The sequence below is a fragment of the Etheostoma spectabile genome, chromosome 8 (assembly GCF_008692095.1).
Source record: "Etheostoma spectabile isolate EspeVRDwgs_2016 chromosome 8, UIUC_Espe_1.0, whole genome shotgun sequence".
NCBI lineage: Eukaryota > Metazoa > Chordata > Actinopteri > Perciformes > Percidae > Etheostoma > Etheostoma spectabile.
In genome coordinates, this window is record NC_045740.1 from 22,181,544 (window position 1) to 22,199,769 (window position 18,226).

At 39.5% G+C, this 18,226-nt stretch overlaps 1 protein-coding gene across 2 annotated transcripts; it reads right to left on the reverse strand.

Annotated features, from left to right (window-relative positions):
* Window positions 1-579: 579 nt before the first annotated feature.
* Window positions 580-17,024, reverse strand: bbs2 (Bardet-Biedl syndrome 2). 2 transcript variants are annotated; one of them, XM_032524143.1, is made up of 19 exons: window positions 16,767-17,024; window positions 16,384-16,473; window positions 16,086-16,220; window positions 15,528-15,755; window positions 13,539-13,664; window positions 13,174-13,236; window positions 12,616-12,693; window positions 12,337-12,441; window positions 10,693-10,779; window positions 10,399-10,534; window positions 9,176-9,315; window positions 8,434-8,563; window positions 5,611-5,782; window positions 5,359-5,488; window positions 5,053-5,172; window positions 4,323-4,460; window positions 3,143-3,255; window positions 2,127-2,275; window positions 580-1,052 (listed from the first exon to the last, which is right to left on the reverse strand). In XM_032524143.1, the coding sequence occupies exons 3-19, from the start codon at window positions 16,200-16,202 to the stop codon at window positions 946-948; spliced, it is 2,139 nt and encodes a 712-aa protein (XP_032380034.1). In that variant the 5' UTR covers window positions 16,203-16,220; window positions 16,384-16,473; window positions 16,767-17,024; the 3' UTR covers window positions 580-945. The 2 variants fall into 2 exon arrangements, with proteins under 2 accessions (XP_032380034.1, XP_032380035.1); XM_032524144.1 differs by lacking the exon at window positions 16,384-16,473 and having other exon boundaries at window positions 16,767-16,901.
* Window positions 17,025-18,226: the final 1,202 nt, after the last annotated feature.

The following is an 18,226-nucleotide window of genomic DNA, read 5'->3' on the forward strand; positions in this document are numbered from 1 at the left end:
GGCACACAAACACACCACAACAGCTGGACGCAGAGACGTGAGCCGTCACACCAAACTATCGGTGTCGCCAGTGATTTCTGTGTCTATCTTGCTCCAGCTGTGCTCTCTCTAAACATCAGTGTATCCGCTGGATCAACAGTCAGGGTGCCCATCCAGCAGACAGTCATTTTCTACAAACACTCAAGTCTTTGTGGGAACAGAGAGTTCCTTCTCTGAAGTTTAAACATTTCTTAGACAGATGTGCAACCTCTGGAACAACTCTAGCACATTCAATGGACATTAGACTTAACTCTCTTTCTTTTAACTACTGATGCTTTTAGACAGTATATGTGAGCATATAACTAAAGAAAAAAAAGACTACTTTTTCTTTTGTATACGTTAAACCAATCAGATTAATGAATTCAAAATGAACTTCTCTAAAGCATCACAGTACTCAGACTATCTTTGTTCCATTGCTTTTGAGCAACTCTTTGGGGGAAGCAATCCACTCCCTCCTTTGGTCCAGCTGAACTCTGTAAAACGGTTATGTCACGGGTCATTTTGACAAGTATCTAGCTAACCTTGCACTAAATCAAGCTCTTCCAACGGCCACAGAGATTAGACTGATATGGATGACATTTTCACTAGTGCACTAGAGCCTGCTGTTAGCATGTTATGTCTGCGAGCGAGCAGAATGTCAGATTTCACATACGGTTAAAGTATTATGGAGCTGTTGCTAAATGTTGCTGCCAGGCTGTTGCTTCTTCCTAAATCGTGGAAAAAAGATAGATTAAGGCTGCAACAGCGGGTCCCTGGGACGTGTGGTTCTCGTCCCATGGGGAAACATCCTTGCTGCTGCCATGTTTGACATAGATGAAGTTCAACATTATTACAGTACTGATCAGTTGTGCTTGTACTTTCAATCTATTTGTCCGTTCCAGCATCCTCCACCCTCTACTTCCAGCCTCAGGAGGACGCAGCACCAGCTCTCATGATCCTGAAGAGTGCGTTGACGTTATTGCTCTTGATGGCGTCTCGACAGGCAGCTATAACTTGGTTTTTGGGCTTACCCACTGAAGAAGAGAAGGAACAGCAACAGACTGATTAATATGACGAGACAAGACAGGTATGCAACACATAAAGAATGACACAAATGCTTTTGAGTTTCTAAGTTCTGTCCATTGTCATTTGACAGTAAAATCAATGTTAATATGCCTATGTATTAAGGTATGTATGTATGTATATACACACTTTTAACAACAATAAATGCCACATGTTTGACTGCTAAATGACAATGGATGCTGTTAATGTTGCCAAATGATGTTTTGAGGCGACAATTTATCTTTATCTAAATAAAAAAACTTTAAAAAAAATGTTGCCAGAAGAGTGAGACCAAGAGACCGTGGACCTTTCTTCTTTTTTGATGTGGTTATGAATGTGGTTCCCCTGCTAAGTCAAAACTTGCACGCTTCCATAAAAAAGCTACAAGAAACAATGAAAATTTCTTTCCAGTTGCTTAAAAGAAGCTTTCCAGTTGGGTAGCTAGGGTGAGCCACACACATATAGTACTGTACATCGCTTTTTTATACTACTAACAAGGCTCAAAATAGAACCACACTTCAACGGTAGCATAGCAAGGGTCCCTACTTGTCAACCAAAGCATTGAGAACTTTGTAAGGGTACTGACAGTTTATTAAAAAGATAGATTATGAAGACAGTAGCGTTTATGTTTACATGAGGCCGCCATCTTGGAAAACAGCCATGACCAGTCGAACCACGAACACCGCGCAACCATTAACCAGTACAATGGCTCAAACACAGCGATCGTGGTTTGACTGGTCAAGTGTGGTGCTATTTTGAGCCTTGTTAGTGGTATAAAATAGTGATTCACCCTATGCCCTGAAAGCGAGCGTTAGCAGCTAGCAACCGGTTTGTGGTAGCTTATTTCAAGCTAGAGACACATTCGATTAGCATGAAAACATAGAACGGGCAACTCGGTACACATATGTTATAAACCCAGGTTCATTTTGCACCGGACATGTGGTTGTTACCGTGTGTCCTACACATAGACAGACAGACAGACACACACAGACACAGACACACACACGCACGCACGCACGCACGCACGCACGCACACGCACACTTACCTCGGAGTCTACCAGCCCGTTGTATGGCCTGGTTAACAGACTTGAGGCAGGCCAGCAGTGCATTGTGGTTGTTAGAGCGGATTTTATACTCATTGACCAGATCCCTGTTTAGATCGTACAGCTCTCTGTAACGCTTCTTCATAGTTGTCCTACAGAGGGCAAAAGAGAAACAGTTGCTTTGGTCCTGTGATGAAAAAGATCCAAAGATCCCATATCAATATTATCAAGAAACATATGGTGAAATATACACTCGGTTGCAAACTGTTTTAGAGAGGTGTTGATTTTGATGTGTGGTCCGTCTGGAGGATTGTGGTGCAGGTGAATTGTAAAGTTCAGTGTTTCCCCACAGATTAGGAAGCAATATGTGGCACGTTGGGGGGGTGAATAGCATATGTGTGACGTCATTACGCAACTATTTGCAAAAAGCTTAGTGGTTGTCAGCAAGTTAGATAGAAAGCAATATAAATTTTCAGCCAAATAATCACAAATTCAATACAGGAATTTATTTTACCTTATAATTATTACTTAGGTAGCCTATCTTTGAAGTTAAACAAGAAAATTCTACAAAAGGAGGGGAAAAGATCAATAAAGAATTCTCAAAGAAAGCTGGCTTCCCCAGGGCCAGGACACCTCAGCTGTGTCTTTCTCCCGTCACATCCCGCTGTCTCTCCTACCTACACTGCAACAAAATGTATATAATGCTTGAGTAAATGAAACCACAATCAACAAAACTAGTAAAAAAATAATATTAATATTTAAATAATTCACCCAGACAGTCCGGTACAGGCTGAGTGTACAAAAAAACTGAGATTGGCTCTCATATTCAAGTTTATGTTATGCTTGTGTTTGGTAAATTGCATGCAGTCATCAAAACTTGTTATCAATGTCAAGATGTCGGAAGAAAAAGTTCTATGACAGACAGATTAAAGTATTGTCCATGTGTTGCCTGTATTTCACATATTGTAGTATTTCAAAAGGACTATAAAAGAGACTGTATGCAAAGTGTGCTTACTCACATCTCACCCATGAGGCGAGCATCCTCTGCTTGCACCAACATGTTCCTGATGTAGTTGGAGTGGTCGGCCATGGCTGCAGTTAACTTCTGATGGACAGAGTGGAACTCATCCACCTAGCATACAGATATTTAGGACTCAATATTAAACCACAACAACAACAATTACATTCTCTTTCCAGACAAGGCAGAAGACTTCTATTGGAGGTCTTCTAGAGGAGGTCTTGTAGCGAAGGTCTTCTTGGGTGGCCGTAGCTCAGTCTGTAGGAAGTTGGGTTGGTGACCGAAGTGTGGATTGGTAGCTGCAGAGATGCCACTTCACCTCCTGGGCACTGCCAGGTGCTCTTGAGCAAGGCACCGTATCCCCACACAACTGCTCAGGGCGCTGGCACTCTGACATCTCTCCATTTTTGCGTGAATAGGTTCTGAGCATGTGTGTGTATTTCAGGCCTGATTACTAACAAAACAAAAGAAATGCAGCCCAAACTTGCAAAGAACCTCGACCATCTTCACTGTTGCCTGCAGACACTCATCATTGTACCGCTCTCCAGCCCTTTGGCAAACAAACTGCCTTCTGCTAGAGCCAAATATTTCACATTTTGACTTATCAGGCCAGACCACCTGCTGCCATTTTTCTGCACCCCAGTTCCTATGTTTTCGTGCATAGTTGAGTCGCATGGCCTTGTTTTCATGTTGGAGGTCTGGCTTTTTGGCTGCAACTCTTCCATGAAGACCACTTCTGGCCAGACTTCTCCAAACAGTAGATGGGTGTACCTGGGTCCCACTGTTTTCTGCCAGTTCTGAGCTGATGTCACCGCTGGACATCTTCCCATTTCATAGGGAAATAAGCTTGATGTGTTTTTCATCTGCTGCACTAAGTTTCCTTGGCCGACCAATGCGTCTACGATCCTCAACGTTGCCAGACGTTTTGCAAGTGTAGCTACTAGAATTGGTGCTGGTTCGAAGGCAAATGGTAGTAACACCAAATATGATGTGATTTAGATTTTTCTTTTGTTCGTTCACTTTGCATTTTCTAAATTGATACAAATAAACTCATACATTGGAACTCATATTTTAGTTTACAGCATTTTTTCACACCTGCCTAAGACTTTTGCACAGTACTGTATATGACGATGGACAGAAGGTATAGTTTCTTGGAGTATTAGTACAAGTATGAGCCAAACCTCAGTGAGTGTAGTGCGTAGCTCCTCAAAGTATCCGGGGAAGTCTGCTTCTGCTGACAAGTCCTCTATTGCCAGGAAAGAGGCCAGTGATTGGACCAGATCCCCTGCCAGGTCGATGTCATCCGTTGTCAGAGTGATCTGATTGGGCAAATTAGAGATAAATTCACCATATTATTGTCTCTTTGTGCAAATTAAGATCAATGTATTTGCTCACTCTTGGTAAGGTAAAGTACAAATTATTTACGGTCACATTTTTCCTTTATGAGCACAAAAGAAAAACAGTATTCACAGTCCAACCCCTTTATCCTTCAATCTTTGATTTAATGTATTTAACTAAATGCATTAAATTAACACTACTAGACAACTTGATGCAAGATTGAATACATCTGGTGATGCATGTGGTATGATAAATGAAATTCATTACTCCTGACTCATCAGAGGTTTGTCAAAAAATGGGCTAAAATGTGAGAGTTGAACTGATGGTAATGATCGATGACAGCGTGAAAGTCAATTCTTCACAAATGTATTTATTATTGCTAAATAATCAACAAGTCCTGTTGATTTCATTGGTCCCTTTGTGTTTAAATATTGCGTTGAGCTGTAAAGCTCCAGCATTTAATAATTTGATGCGTTTGATAATGTGAAGTTAAAGCTGAACAACAACAAAAAAACAATTCTGAAGTAAGCTTTATATGTATAAACACATCGTTGTTGTTGTCTGTGTTTGTACCTGTCCACTGCTGGCCATACTGATGGACAACAGTCCCCCTCCTCTTAGTGAATTCAAAGTAATGTCAGGACTCTCTACTCCTTCTGGAAGCAGGAAGTTCTGATTCAGCCACATCACCACCTACACACACACACACACACACACACACACACACTTACATATATTAAATATTACATTCATATATTATATTCATATATTCATACAAACATATAACTGCATTTTGTTGCAATGAGCATGTTGTGGGACTGATCAGAATCATGTTGTTCGGTTGCCTCTGTCTTCCTGAGAGACACGCTGCCAGCCTACCCGCTGTGGTCGGTCGTTGATGCTGAATGTGACCCTTCCAGTGGGTGGAGCAGCTGAGGAGTCCACTGTGATGTCATACATGGAGAAACGAGGCAGTTGACGAGTGATTTCAAACACGTGGAATTGGGTGCTGGATGGGACAAAAAAAATGATGTGCAGAGAAAACAAAATAAAGGTGTTAAGTACATGGGAAGAATTTTTAAAAAAGTGTACATGACAGCACGCATAACATCACTTACTCACACATCCTACCTAGTTTTCCCTCCAACAAAGGCTTTGATGTGCAGATCTACTGGTATATCTTTTGGGGGGACAATGGGGACTTGGACACAGCCCGACAAGTTCTGGACGCTGGGGTGGACAACGTGACTCTCCCCCTCGAATATCCCCTCAGCGAAGATGAGCACCGCACGGATAATGGTTTCTGGAAGGGGTGAAGGAGAGATTATGGGACTTGGGACTTAGTAGTTACTCTTTCTATGAGATCCTTGACACTCTGTTTTAAAAAAAAAAAAAAAGGCACAGTTCACCCCAAATCCAAAGACATGTATTTCTCCTCGTACCTGTAGTGCTGAACATCAGGGACAAAAAACACCTAAGTCATTTTGTAAAGGCTGGTTAACAAGCATGACACAACTGTATTCATATAATACAATCAATCAAGGCTAAATTGTATGACAATGACTGCATATGCATGAATAATTAAATCAGTGTAAATTAGGTTAGATCTGACACAGACTTCTGTAGATTAGTGTTACGTTTCCAGCGTCGCGGCTCCGAACCAAAACGTTAGTTGGGACAGACGGACCCCTTGTTTCTTTAGGCTAACTATATTAGCTTTAGCCTGGTTCGTTCAGCCCTAGTTTACATGTCACACTGTCCCGAGCACAAGCTTCTCGAGCATGAGTACGCTTCCCTCTGCACAGTGATTACGGGTAAGCAGGTGTAGTTTGGTAGAAATAAAATAGTTCCTACATGAAATTACTCACAACCAGATCTGTGGATTATCTTTAGTAACCGGGTTATAATTTCTGGAAAGAGACACTGCTGTTGAGTTTTTACAAAAATGTTTTTGTGCAAGCCGAGTGCCATCTAGTTCCATTATCAAACTTTTTACCTCTACCATCTGAGTGTTACACATAAGACTGATCTCACAGCGCATATCTCCACATCACATTTATGTACAAGAATTACTTGGTGCACTAATTTACGTGTGTAAAATTTCATGTGCAAAATGTTTTATTTTATTCACTGCTGTTACTAACAGTGGCTTAAGAAAGTTTACACATTCATGCTAAAGTTTATTAAAAAGAGGAATAAAAAACATCTTTTGGGAATTAATCTTAATGCCTTAATTCAAAAATATTTAGGAAAATCCAACCTTTTAAGGACACCAATTTTCTTTGTGAATGAATAATGTATTGTAAATGACTACATGTTCTTCCTTAAAATACAGGGAGCATAAGTATACACACCCCTATGTTAACCCATAGAAGCAGGCACATTTTTATTAAAGGCCAGTTAATTCATAGGTCAAGGATACTATACATTTTGATAAAGTTCCCTTGGCCTTTGGAATTAAAATAGCCCCAAATCATCACATACCCTTCACCATACATAGAGATTGGCATGGTGTTATTTCAGTTAGCTTAATAGCTGGTATGATTTGCATTGAGAGATGATCTTATGGAAAGTTCCCCATGCCTATCTCTATGTATGGTAAGGGTATGTGATGATGGGGGCTATTTTAATTTCAAAGGCCAAGGAAACTATCAGGATGCATAGTGTCCTGGATACATAAAATAACTGGCCTTTAAAAATAACAATGTGCCTGCCTCTATGGGAATTTAACATAGGGGTGTGTATATTTATTCCCCTTGTATTTTAAGGAAGAACATTTATTTATTTACAATACATTATTCATTAACAAAGAAAATTGGTGCCCTTAAAAGGTTAGGGTTTCTTAAATTTTTTGAATTAAGGCATTAAGATCAATTTCCAAAAGATGTTTTTTTATATTCCTCTTTTTAGTCAACTTTAGCATGGGTGTGTAAACTTTCTCTGGCCGCTTTAAGTATACACACCCCTATGTTACATTCCCATAGAAGCTGGCACTTTATTTTGAAAGGACAGTTATTTCACGGATCCAGGACACTATGCATCCTGATAAAGGTCCCTTGGTCTTTGGAAGTAAAGTAGCCCCACATCATAACATACCCTTCACCATAGCTAGAGAATGGCATGGTGTTATTTCAGTTAGCTTAATAGCTGGTATGATTTGCATTGAGAGATGATCTTATGGAAAGTTCCCCATGCCTACGTCTATGTATAGTGAAGAGTATGTGATGATTTGGGGCTATTTTAATCCCAAAGGCCAAGGGAACTTTGTCAGGATGCATAGTATCCTGGAGCTATGAAATAACTGGCCTTTAAAAATAAAAATGTGCCTGCCTCTATGGGAATTTAACATAGGGGTGTGTTTATGCCGTCTGTATATTAAGGAAGAACATTTATTTATTTACAATACATTATTCATTCACAAAGAAAATTGGTTTCTTTAAAAGGTTGGATTTTCCTTATTTTTTTGAATTAAGGAATTACGATCAACTTCCAAAAGATGTTTTTTTATTCCTCTTTTTAATTAACTTTAGCCTTGGCGTGTAAACTTTCTCAAGCCACTGTATTATTCACACTGTACTGTTTATGTTTGTACTGTAATTTGTTGACACTGCACTACAATTTATACAATCTTTAGAACCTAATCCTACTTGTAACCTAATCCCACTTTAATTCTACTCAACGTTTTTATTTATTCCTTACTACAGCTATGTTACTCTAAACACTTATTGATTCTCCTTTCTTACTCTATCTTTTTGCCTAACTACATAATTTCCCTGTGGGGATCAATAAAGTATTCTGATTCTGATATTGGAGATGAGACAGACATCTTTAGGCCGATATTTCCAACACTGGCAACAACAAATAAATCCAGATTGATTAATAGCACTACAGCAAAGAGGCAATTTTGTGTTTTTTATTTGGGGGTAAACTCCCTTTATGTGATAAAAATACTACCATTTGGTGTTGAAATGCTGAGCTCTACATGAGCCTTCTGAGCCTCCGTAGCAGGTCTCACTGACAGTGCCGTCTGGAGCTGAGTGTTGGCTGGTATGACACCCATCCCACTGTTTGTCTCTGACACACCCTGAAACAACAGCACAGTTTCTGATGATGTTAGCATACAATAATATGCAGACCGATGTCAACTAAGCATCCTGTGATTGTCTATAGTGTCTGCTTTCTCTGAAATAAACAGGGATGCGGCCAAAATGTGACATGGATAAAATGAAAAAGGGAGAAAGAAACATGTGAAAGGTATTTTGCTCAGACAAACATGATTGTACTGCATTGTGTGTATTTTCAGAAATCTTGGGTTCAAAATTGAGAATGTGAGCTGAGGGAATCACCCCTGAAAAGAGCCAGGAGGTCATCAGAGTCAGTAAAATGAATAATAATCTTAAAAATGATCTGCTAACATTTTTTACAATATCTTGTCAAGAACCAAAAGATAAAAAGTGAAATTTACATATCCAATTTTTTCTTTGACTATATCATGGATGGATGATATTAAGAAATGACCAAATACTACATCATGTTTGTACTATCTGTGCTTCAGTGTAATGTTGATAAAAAATAAAAATAAAATGACAAATACATAAGTGATGGAATAAATATATATGTACTGTACTAGGGGTGTAAAAATGGCATTGATGCATTGCGAATGGGGACCTGGAAGATTCACACTCTTAGAATGTACCTTTGCATTCTCTTCATAGTTGCGTAGCTCCAGCAGCAGATTCTGTCTGCGCTGGCTGAGCTCTCTGATCAGGTCCTGTTCAACACTGGAGTCCATCAGATTCCCTTTAAGGTCTTTACTGGCTGGCAGGTAACCACGGACTACAAGATACACACATTTACATCACTGATGACATTCCTGAACCAAGCTTACATGGTTCTCACAAATAATGTTCTGCATGTTTACATGTCATGTCTGAATTAAGCTCAAAGTGCATTACAGCTGAGGCTAACAGGATTAGGGCCGGGCATTTTTTTTTCTTCTGATTTCTACAATTCTGATTCCAATTCCGATTTTTCTTTTTGATTCTGTTTTTTTATCATTTCTCAAGTCCAGTTCTTTGAGGGGTGGAGTTGAAACGGGTCACATGCTTATATCACAGATAAGGGGAACATCTTACTTTGAATCAATGGTGATTTACAGTTTTACCGGGCTTTTGCAACTTAAAATAAAGCCACACTGCTTACTGCTTACTTACTGAGTGCTGCTTACTGTGCTCCATGAGTGCAATACAAGCGCCTGGAAGTACGGTGGCCACTACTGAAACCAAAACTCGCGTGTGTTAAATTTGGAATAGATAATCGGATTCGAAAGCAAATTTTCCAAACAATTCCTATATTAAAAAAATGATTCCGTTGGAATTGTAATTTTTGAAACGGTTTCAAGTTAGAGCAAGTTCTTGATGCCCAATCCTAGGCGTGGTCATTATTTTATTTTATTGAAGTATCTTCACATGAACTGAAGTACTCAGGAAGTGGAAATGTTGTTCAGAGAATCACAAATGCACCGCAAATAAAATTCAATAAATCTACATTGTCCTCGGGTGACAGCACAAGACCTCTCAGCCTTAAAACACACACACACACCTCTTTTCGACAAGTGGTAGGGAATTAGTGAGTGGTGGGAGAAGTATTCAGACCCTTTACTTAAGTAAAAGTATTAATACGGCACTGTAAAAATACTCTGTTGCAAGTAAAAGTCCTGAATTGAAAATGTTACTTAAGAAAAAGTATGGAAGTATTATCAAGAAAATGTACTAAAGTAGTATTAAAAGTAAAAGTCAATGGAGAAAAATCCTCACATTCTAGAAACAATCAAATCATTTCACATTTACTTTTAGGCCTATATGTTGTTTGGTAGTTTTATTCATAATAAAATATGTATGTAGTGCATGAACAACATACCCTCTCCCTCTATGGAGGTGCAGATAAGTTGTTTCTGTCCGTCCAACCTGTAGTCTCCTTCCACCACTCCAGCCACAGAAGAGGAGAAGTTGTCTTTGAAAATGACCTCGCCTGTTCGGTCGCTACGAGCATCAATCTAAAAATAAAAAGGGAAACGCAATCAAAAACTGAGGACCAGCTAGAGATACTGTACTAATTAATGGCTTGTTGTGTTCAAAAATCTAATTCCAGATAACATTTCTGAGGTGTGAGTGGTTGTTTGTTAACGCCAGGCATGCTAGGTTGTGTGCTGACCTTTCCATTGGACCAGCCAGTGATAAGCTCCACCACCCCATCAGCGTTCAGGTCAAAGGCATGGATGCTCATTGCATGATTCTTAGACTGATGTGGAAGAGAGACAATACAAATTTAAAGTATGGGTGAAATGGCTCAAACAGGCTCAGACAAAGCAAGATATGGGACATATTGCATGATTAAAGACAGAAGGAAGGGGCACAGACATGGAACAGAACTAAGGCTACATTTACATCGCTACATTTTGATTTAAAAAAAAAAATCTTTTGCTACGTTTACCCCTCGCATTCACACTGCTCTGGCGTATCAGAGCCGCTAAAACAGAGACATTTGAAAACACTTTCAAATGTCTCTGTTTCGGTTTGAAATCAGCAGGGTTGGGTTGTAATCTTAATGGCCGCAAACAGAGACCTTTGGCAAAACCGAAAATGACGCCAATGTTTTGCCACCATATTTTAAGTTAGAGATGGTCCGATACCTTTTGTTCCTTCCCGAAACCGATTCGGATACCTGAACTTGTGTATTGGCCGATACCAGTGTGTCATATATTTTATTATGTTTTAACCACTGTATACTACTACTACCCCGGTATGGATGTGATGTGATTTCTGTCTTTGTTGTTGGCCTGGTTCAGGTTAAACTCTTTGTGAAACATGAACGCAAACAATAAACGCCACAGAACTTTCTTTTAATATCCAGTTTGACAGTCAGTTATAACCAAAAAAGAACATAAAATTAACTACTTTACAAGGTCCCATGACATGGTGCTCTTTTGATGTTTATTGGATATATTATATAGACCTGTGCCATTTCTGAGTCTGTAGCTTTTGAGGACGAGAGAGGGGGGGCAAGGTGGAGGCTGGGGGTGTGGCCTTGACCAACTGCCACTTTGCTCATTTGAAAGCCATTATGTCTTTCTCTTATGGGTGGGACAAAATCTCTGGGTGAGCAAAGCAGAAAAAAGGGGGGGGGGGTAACCTTGCCCCTTATGACCTTATAAGGAGCAAGATTCCAGATTGGCCCATCTGAGCTTTCATTTTCTCAAAGACAGAGCAGGATACCCAGTGCTCGGTGTACACCTATCACCATTTCTAGCCACTGGGGGACCACAGCCAGGCTGGGGGAACGCATTTTCATGTTAAAAAAACTCAGAAACTTTAGATTTTTATAGATTTTCTTTAGGGCTTTATTATGTGGTATTGGATCGGTGCAAAAACTCCAGTACCTCCCAATACCAATAATATACAGTGTAAAGCATCGAAAAAGTGACAAGTGTCAATAGAGACGACCAAAACATTTTTAATTGAAAATTTTGACCCAGAAAAACAAAAAGCTGCATGTTCGATTGGATGACAACACAAGGGATAATAAGTAAACAAGTAAACAAAGATATTAAGGTCGCCGTAAACAGTGTAGCTGGCCCACCGACCTCCAAAAGGAGACAGTCCTGAAACAAACCCTTCCCTTATCATGCAGTTGGCTAGACACAAACATATTAATACATGAAGAGGTTTGGTTATTAGACACTGGCCCAATATTCTCATCCCCTGACCTATGTGACCTACAGTATGAATGACTCATTTAAGTTTTCCCTTTGCCTCACCATACCACAACATGGTGTTTCTGGAAATAACACCACAGTACCTTAATCCTCCAGTAGCGGGCGGTGCGGTCATAAACTCCCACGGTGCCATTGGCAAGGGCATAGCCAAACCTGCTGTCATGCATATGGCATAGCGATGTTACTGTCTGTATGGAGAAGGACAAATATTAAAACAGTTAAGAGAATAAACAAGATACAACCAGTAACAGTGCAATGATAGTACTATTGTGGGACTGTCCTCTGTGCAAAACACAGTTTAAGGCTTTTGAAAAACTATGTTTCACTGAAATTAACAAGCTGAATACTTTGCATCCATTTACCTCATTTTCAGTCATCTCAGACACAAGCTCATCTTCTTTGAATACCCTGATGTCAAAGTCCTCCGATCCAACCAAGAGCTGTAAACACAAAACACGCTAGCTGACTAAACGTTTTTGAATCAAGAAATGATCATTTGAACTAATTTTTTTGGCAACAATTTTTAAAATCAATTGTTAGCCCTAGTCAATATTTATTTGTTTATTTATTTTTACCTATGATTCGAGAAAACAATCAGTTTTAAAAAATCTCTCATGATATATTGTCTCTAGAAGTGTATTATTCAACTCTTTTTTGTTAAAGAAAGAAAAGTAAATCACAATACTCAATACTATCAAATCGCAATACATGAAAAACACAATACAAATGGAATCGGCACACATGTATCGTAAAAAGAATCAAAATCGGGACAAAAGCATATTGTCCCAGCCCTACTATTAACATGAATTCATCTTAAAACTAACCCATGTCTATAGTTTAGACACAACTGTAAACCTTTTTTCAAAGTAGAGGGCTATAGAAAACAGGAGGGAGATAGGAGTAAGACAGTCAGGACTTACCTCATTTTTCCCATCCCCGGTGAAGTCACAGAGCACCAGAGATCTGACATTATCACCAGTTACCTAACAACAAGACACTTCATGAATACATTAATCTAGTTGATTTAACCAAGGAGTTATTAAGCTTTACACGGAGTTAAAATAATCGCTGTCCAACCGCTGTGATCTTCTCCAACAGCTGGATGGAAAATGGTTGAATATTTAGAAATATAACAAATGAAAATGTGCTCTTACCAATGAAACTAGTTTGATAAAGTGTTACTGTCTCATGAGTTGTGCGCTGTACTACAATTCAATGAAAACACCTTCTTGAGTGTAAGACGGTCATGTATTCTGTTAATAAAGTGTTGCCTCGCTGTTCTTACTGTCCAGAAGTGGTCATTTCCTTCAAAGTCAAAGCCTTGTAAGGCGCAGTTCCCTCCAATGATGGCGAGAGGATTCGGGATGTCCCCGAGTTTTCCTAATACAATTGCATTGGCCCCGTCCGACACCTACACCCAATAGAAGAAACAGAAACAAAGTCCTTTAAGATAAAATACTCTAAAATATTCAGTCTCTACCCAGAGACACGGCATAGATGCATAAGTGCTTTCACTCCAGTACAGATGTCTATTTGTCAGCAAAATCACTCAAAAAGTAAAACATAGATACAGCTCTGTGTCATGGTTAGAGTATGGTCTGGCTACACAGTATCTATTCTGGGATGTCAGGCTTTCTCACAGCAATGTTCCTCCGTTGAGCCTGACTACATTGTAGATTAACCCCTAAATGCCATGGTGTTTTTTCAAACATTCCTACTTACCTCTGGTCTTTAGCGGTGCAGATTAATACAATCATTAATTAATGTCGCTTATATCAAAAACCTTTGGGAACAAATTGTTAACAAAAACAAACACACACAAAATATTTTGCCATTTACAAAGATTTTACAATGATTGACAGATGTGAGAGTTCCTCAGCCAAAGCGGCTCCATTTTCTAGACAAAACAATCCATCAGCTTTTGGAAATCATGGCATCTATTTTCTATTTTCCACCAGCCATTGCCACAACAGCTGGAGGTCTTGGTTTTCCAGGAATGTGCAACACTTGGAAGATCTTCTGGCTTCCCGAGTTAGAAATTTGCCCAGGAAAACAACTTGCGCATTGATACCAGCAAGGTTGAGGCTGTTGAGATAATAATACGAGGATCCCTCATTGGTCCTAACTTCTCCTGGTACTTGTACCCTGACAGTATTTTGACTGTTGTCCCATTCAAAGCTAATGCCGTCTGAGCTACTTTTAAAGGATCTGATTCATATATGGCACAAAAACAAATTCCTCATCATCAGTAGCTTCAGGTACATCTTCATTTCCCGAGCAGCTGTCATCAAAAACCTCTTATACCAGAAAAGAAATACTGCACTATACCTGACACCCAGGTAGGGCTGGGTAGAGAATTCAATATCTTTTAGGCACCTTTTTTTGCCTCTGAAGTATTGTGTATTAAAAAATGCCTTGTCATTCAAAATACCTAAGGAGTAAATCTCATCAGCGTCAGTTGGCCAATAAGCTTGCAGCATGCTTCTACCAAGATCTAACAATGCTTTTGATTGGCTGTCTAATGCTACACATTGTAGAGACAAACAGAAAATACTCTCTGAGCAAGACTCTTAGCTGCAAAATAAATAAGATGTGTGCCGTAATGTTGTAATTTCCTTTGTTTTATAAAATTGGTATCAAAAAAATATTGCTTAGGGACCGGTACGGAAGTCATGGTATTGGTATCAATTAAGATTTTTTTTAACAATACCCAGCCCTACAATCAGATGCTGCCCAATCATTTTACTGTGACAGGAAGCTAACATAACAATAAAAGCATTATTTTTATGTTCTTTTTCCATTATAAAGCTTTTTTTTTTTATCGATTATTGACACCTGAACACTGTAAAAAACTAATAGTTTGAGGAATACTAAGGGAGTTGAGTGCTTGATTGGGTAATGTAATAATACTGCAACCCTCCGCTCTGGGACGTGGCCGTAATTTCCGAAGTGAGGGGGCCGGATTGTTTAAAAGTCTCCTCCTTATAATTTTGTATATATTTTTTATTATATATTACTTTATTACTTCCAATATCTGTATGAGTCTATCAAACAACTGACGCAACGTGAGTAACGTGCACACTTGCCTACTAATGATGTGTTCAAATCAACTCAGATGGGTTGTAAGTGTGGGGGACAGAGGGCACTGTCATGGAAAGTGCAGGGGACATATCCCCTGCGTACCCTGTATTGGCTACGCCATTGCCTCCTCGTCGCGCTCTCTCTCTCTCTCTCTCTCTCTCTCTCCTCTCTCTCTCTCTCTCTTCTCTCTCACCTCTGTGTAGAATATATCAGCGTTGTCATGGACGTCATAGGCCAGCAGGTTGGTCTGGGATCCCACCAACAGCGTGTCCCCAGTGGTGTTTGGTCCCAGCGTTCCTGCTGTTAGACAAGTGACTGCCTGGTTGATGTTGAGGAGTGAGATGTCAGAGTCCTGTGTGCTCTGGCTCAGTCGGTGGGCCACAGGTTTCTGACCTCGAGCATGAGGGTTATGGATAAAAACCTTATAAAGAGAAACAGAAAATTCAGGGCAGAAAGTATGAGTGAGTAGTAAACAAACAAAGGTATTCAATATTAATCAAGTGCTGTAATAAGTGTATGTCTAAAGTGGGGAAATACTGTTAAGTGAAGGAGTGCAGAAACAATGTGCAAGTTAAAGTAGAGAATGTGGTCACTCTCTTCCAACAATGTTTCAACAAGGCCACAAAAAAGCACGGGATTTGTAGATACATATCAGATAAAATAAAGGAAGGAAGAATGATCATGTACTCTGACAGCAATTGTGCTATGCTGTCTACTTTTTGTGTACTAATGTTGGAACAATTTCCCTCACCTTTCCAGCCTGTGTGGCTGCAGTAAGACATGGGTGGACTCCATCAAATTTCCCAACAGTCACCATGCGAGGGTTAATCTTGTGGTTCAGCTTCAGTGTGAATATAGGGACCAACATGGTGCCTACTGTATATTCCTAATCAGACAAGAGTAGAAAAAAAGGCACTTTATTATTTACTTGTTTATGGGTAGTAATTTTGGGAAATTAAGCACATGAGCAAACTAGTTTCCCATAAATAACGCAAAGAACCAGATGACAATGCGTGATTTTGTTACACTAATGTAATTACAGGCTTTACCTCAGACAGTCAGAAGATAGTTCTGTTGCCTAGCAACAAAGACTGGCAAGCTAAAGCTTTTCATCTGGCTAATCTCCCTGTCGTCGTTTGCTGCAAAAAAGAAAAAAGAAAGCCAATTACAAAACAAAAAGACACCACGCATGACTCTTTGACTAATTGTAACCCTGTTTCAATCGTTCAAGTCCTGAATCCTTCGAAGAAAATATAATCGTCTATATTTGCCTTCATTGTCTTGCCAGCTAATGTTACCATAACTAACTTAACATAGTTAGCTAGCTAACGTTAACGTTAACATCGCTGGTTCCCAGAAACAACGGTAGACAGTAAAACAAACGAGTTCCAATTTTTGGGAAACCAGTACCAAGTTGTGCAAATAATCTTACCTGGCCCCTTCCTCAGCTGTAGCTAAATATTGGAATATGGTTATGGTTAAATTGAGCTAACCAGCTAATGAGCTAGCTGGTTGGCACGACAGGATTCCATGCCAACAACTACTTCCTGTCTGCTGTTTTCAGAATAAAATATTCTGGTTAAGTTTCTGAAGAGCATTGGTGGCATGTAGCCTACTTTAGGTTTTATTTAATTGAAAGATAGGGTTATAAGTAGCCTAGATCAACATTTACGTCTAGCACTTAAGTGCAATCTTTGAAGCCCTTGTACTTTAGTGTTGCTATTTCATAAAAAAATATCCAAAAGACATGTTTTTTTCCTCAAACTTTATTAAAGTCTCAAGTTTATAAAATCAAAGGCCCAAATGAACAACAGATAGAGGAGTGGTGTAGAAAGGGGTATAGGGTGTATAAAAAAACTGCAGTTAGACCACAACATCATGAGTGAGTCAGGAGAAGGAAAGAAAAGAGGAGGAGGAGAGAGACATTGAGGATAAATTCCATAAGAATAAATCCCAGATGAGCTTTAGTCCCAACATCTAAGGTCAAAGGTCACCAACAATGGACATTATAGGCCGTTGCAGCGTGTGACAAGTAGCCTACTGTCAGGAATCAATTGCAAAAGCTGGCATTTATGTGCAAACTGTAGTTTTTCCACTACAACTACAGTTTTCTAGACTTGCAGCAGAGGTTAATGTCAGATACCCAATGCAACATTAAAGAAGAAGCACATCACTGCAAGAGAATGTTGTAAAGAGCTCAGGTGATAAAATGGGATGTAAGACGTTCTGCAGCAGAGGGAGCTCTTTGGCCAGATAAGATGAGTCTTCAAGCTGCCACATCACCAGGGCAGAATTTAACTGCAGATCTGGAAATAACAGGAGAGGATATTTAAGACCTCTTGCCCCACCTGAAAAAGGGCTCATTGGTCAAAGGGCATAATTCTTGCTTAAGTTACAAGAAGTCCAGGGTTCAAATCCTTGATGAGCCCTGATTTTAGCCACTGGGTTTAAGTTACAAGAGCCAGGTCACACGCCAGGTCTACAAGCCAAAACAGAGTGTGTTACAGTGACCAATTCCAGCGGAACTCATTTGCCAAAAGTGGCAATCAAGAGTATGGTTTCTGAAATGTTCACTTTAACTAGATCCCATCAACAGTTACAATGCCAAATTTGGCTAGGGACGTAAAGTGTGTGTGACCCATCTTTGAACTACACACCTGTAAAGTTTCAAAGTTTTCCGCAGGCATTTACACACCTGGAAAAGTTCCTAAAAATACTTTTAAGGTGGCTTGTCTGTACTAAGCCTCCCTGCATGAGATTTAATGCTTGTCTAAAACAGACAGACATTTCCACATATGATGACAATATAGTGTCTTGAATCTTGAATCTTGAAAAAGAAAAAACACAACTTTGTCACCCAGGGCTCCAAAATATAGAGGTTTACTCTTCGTT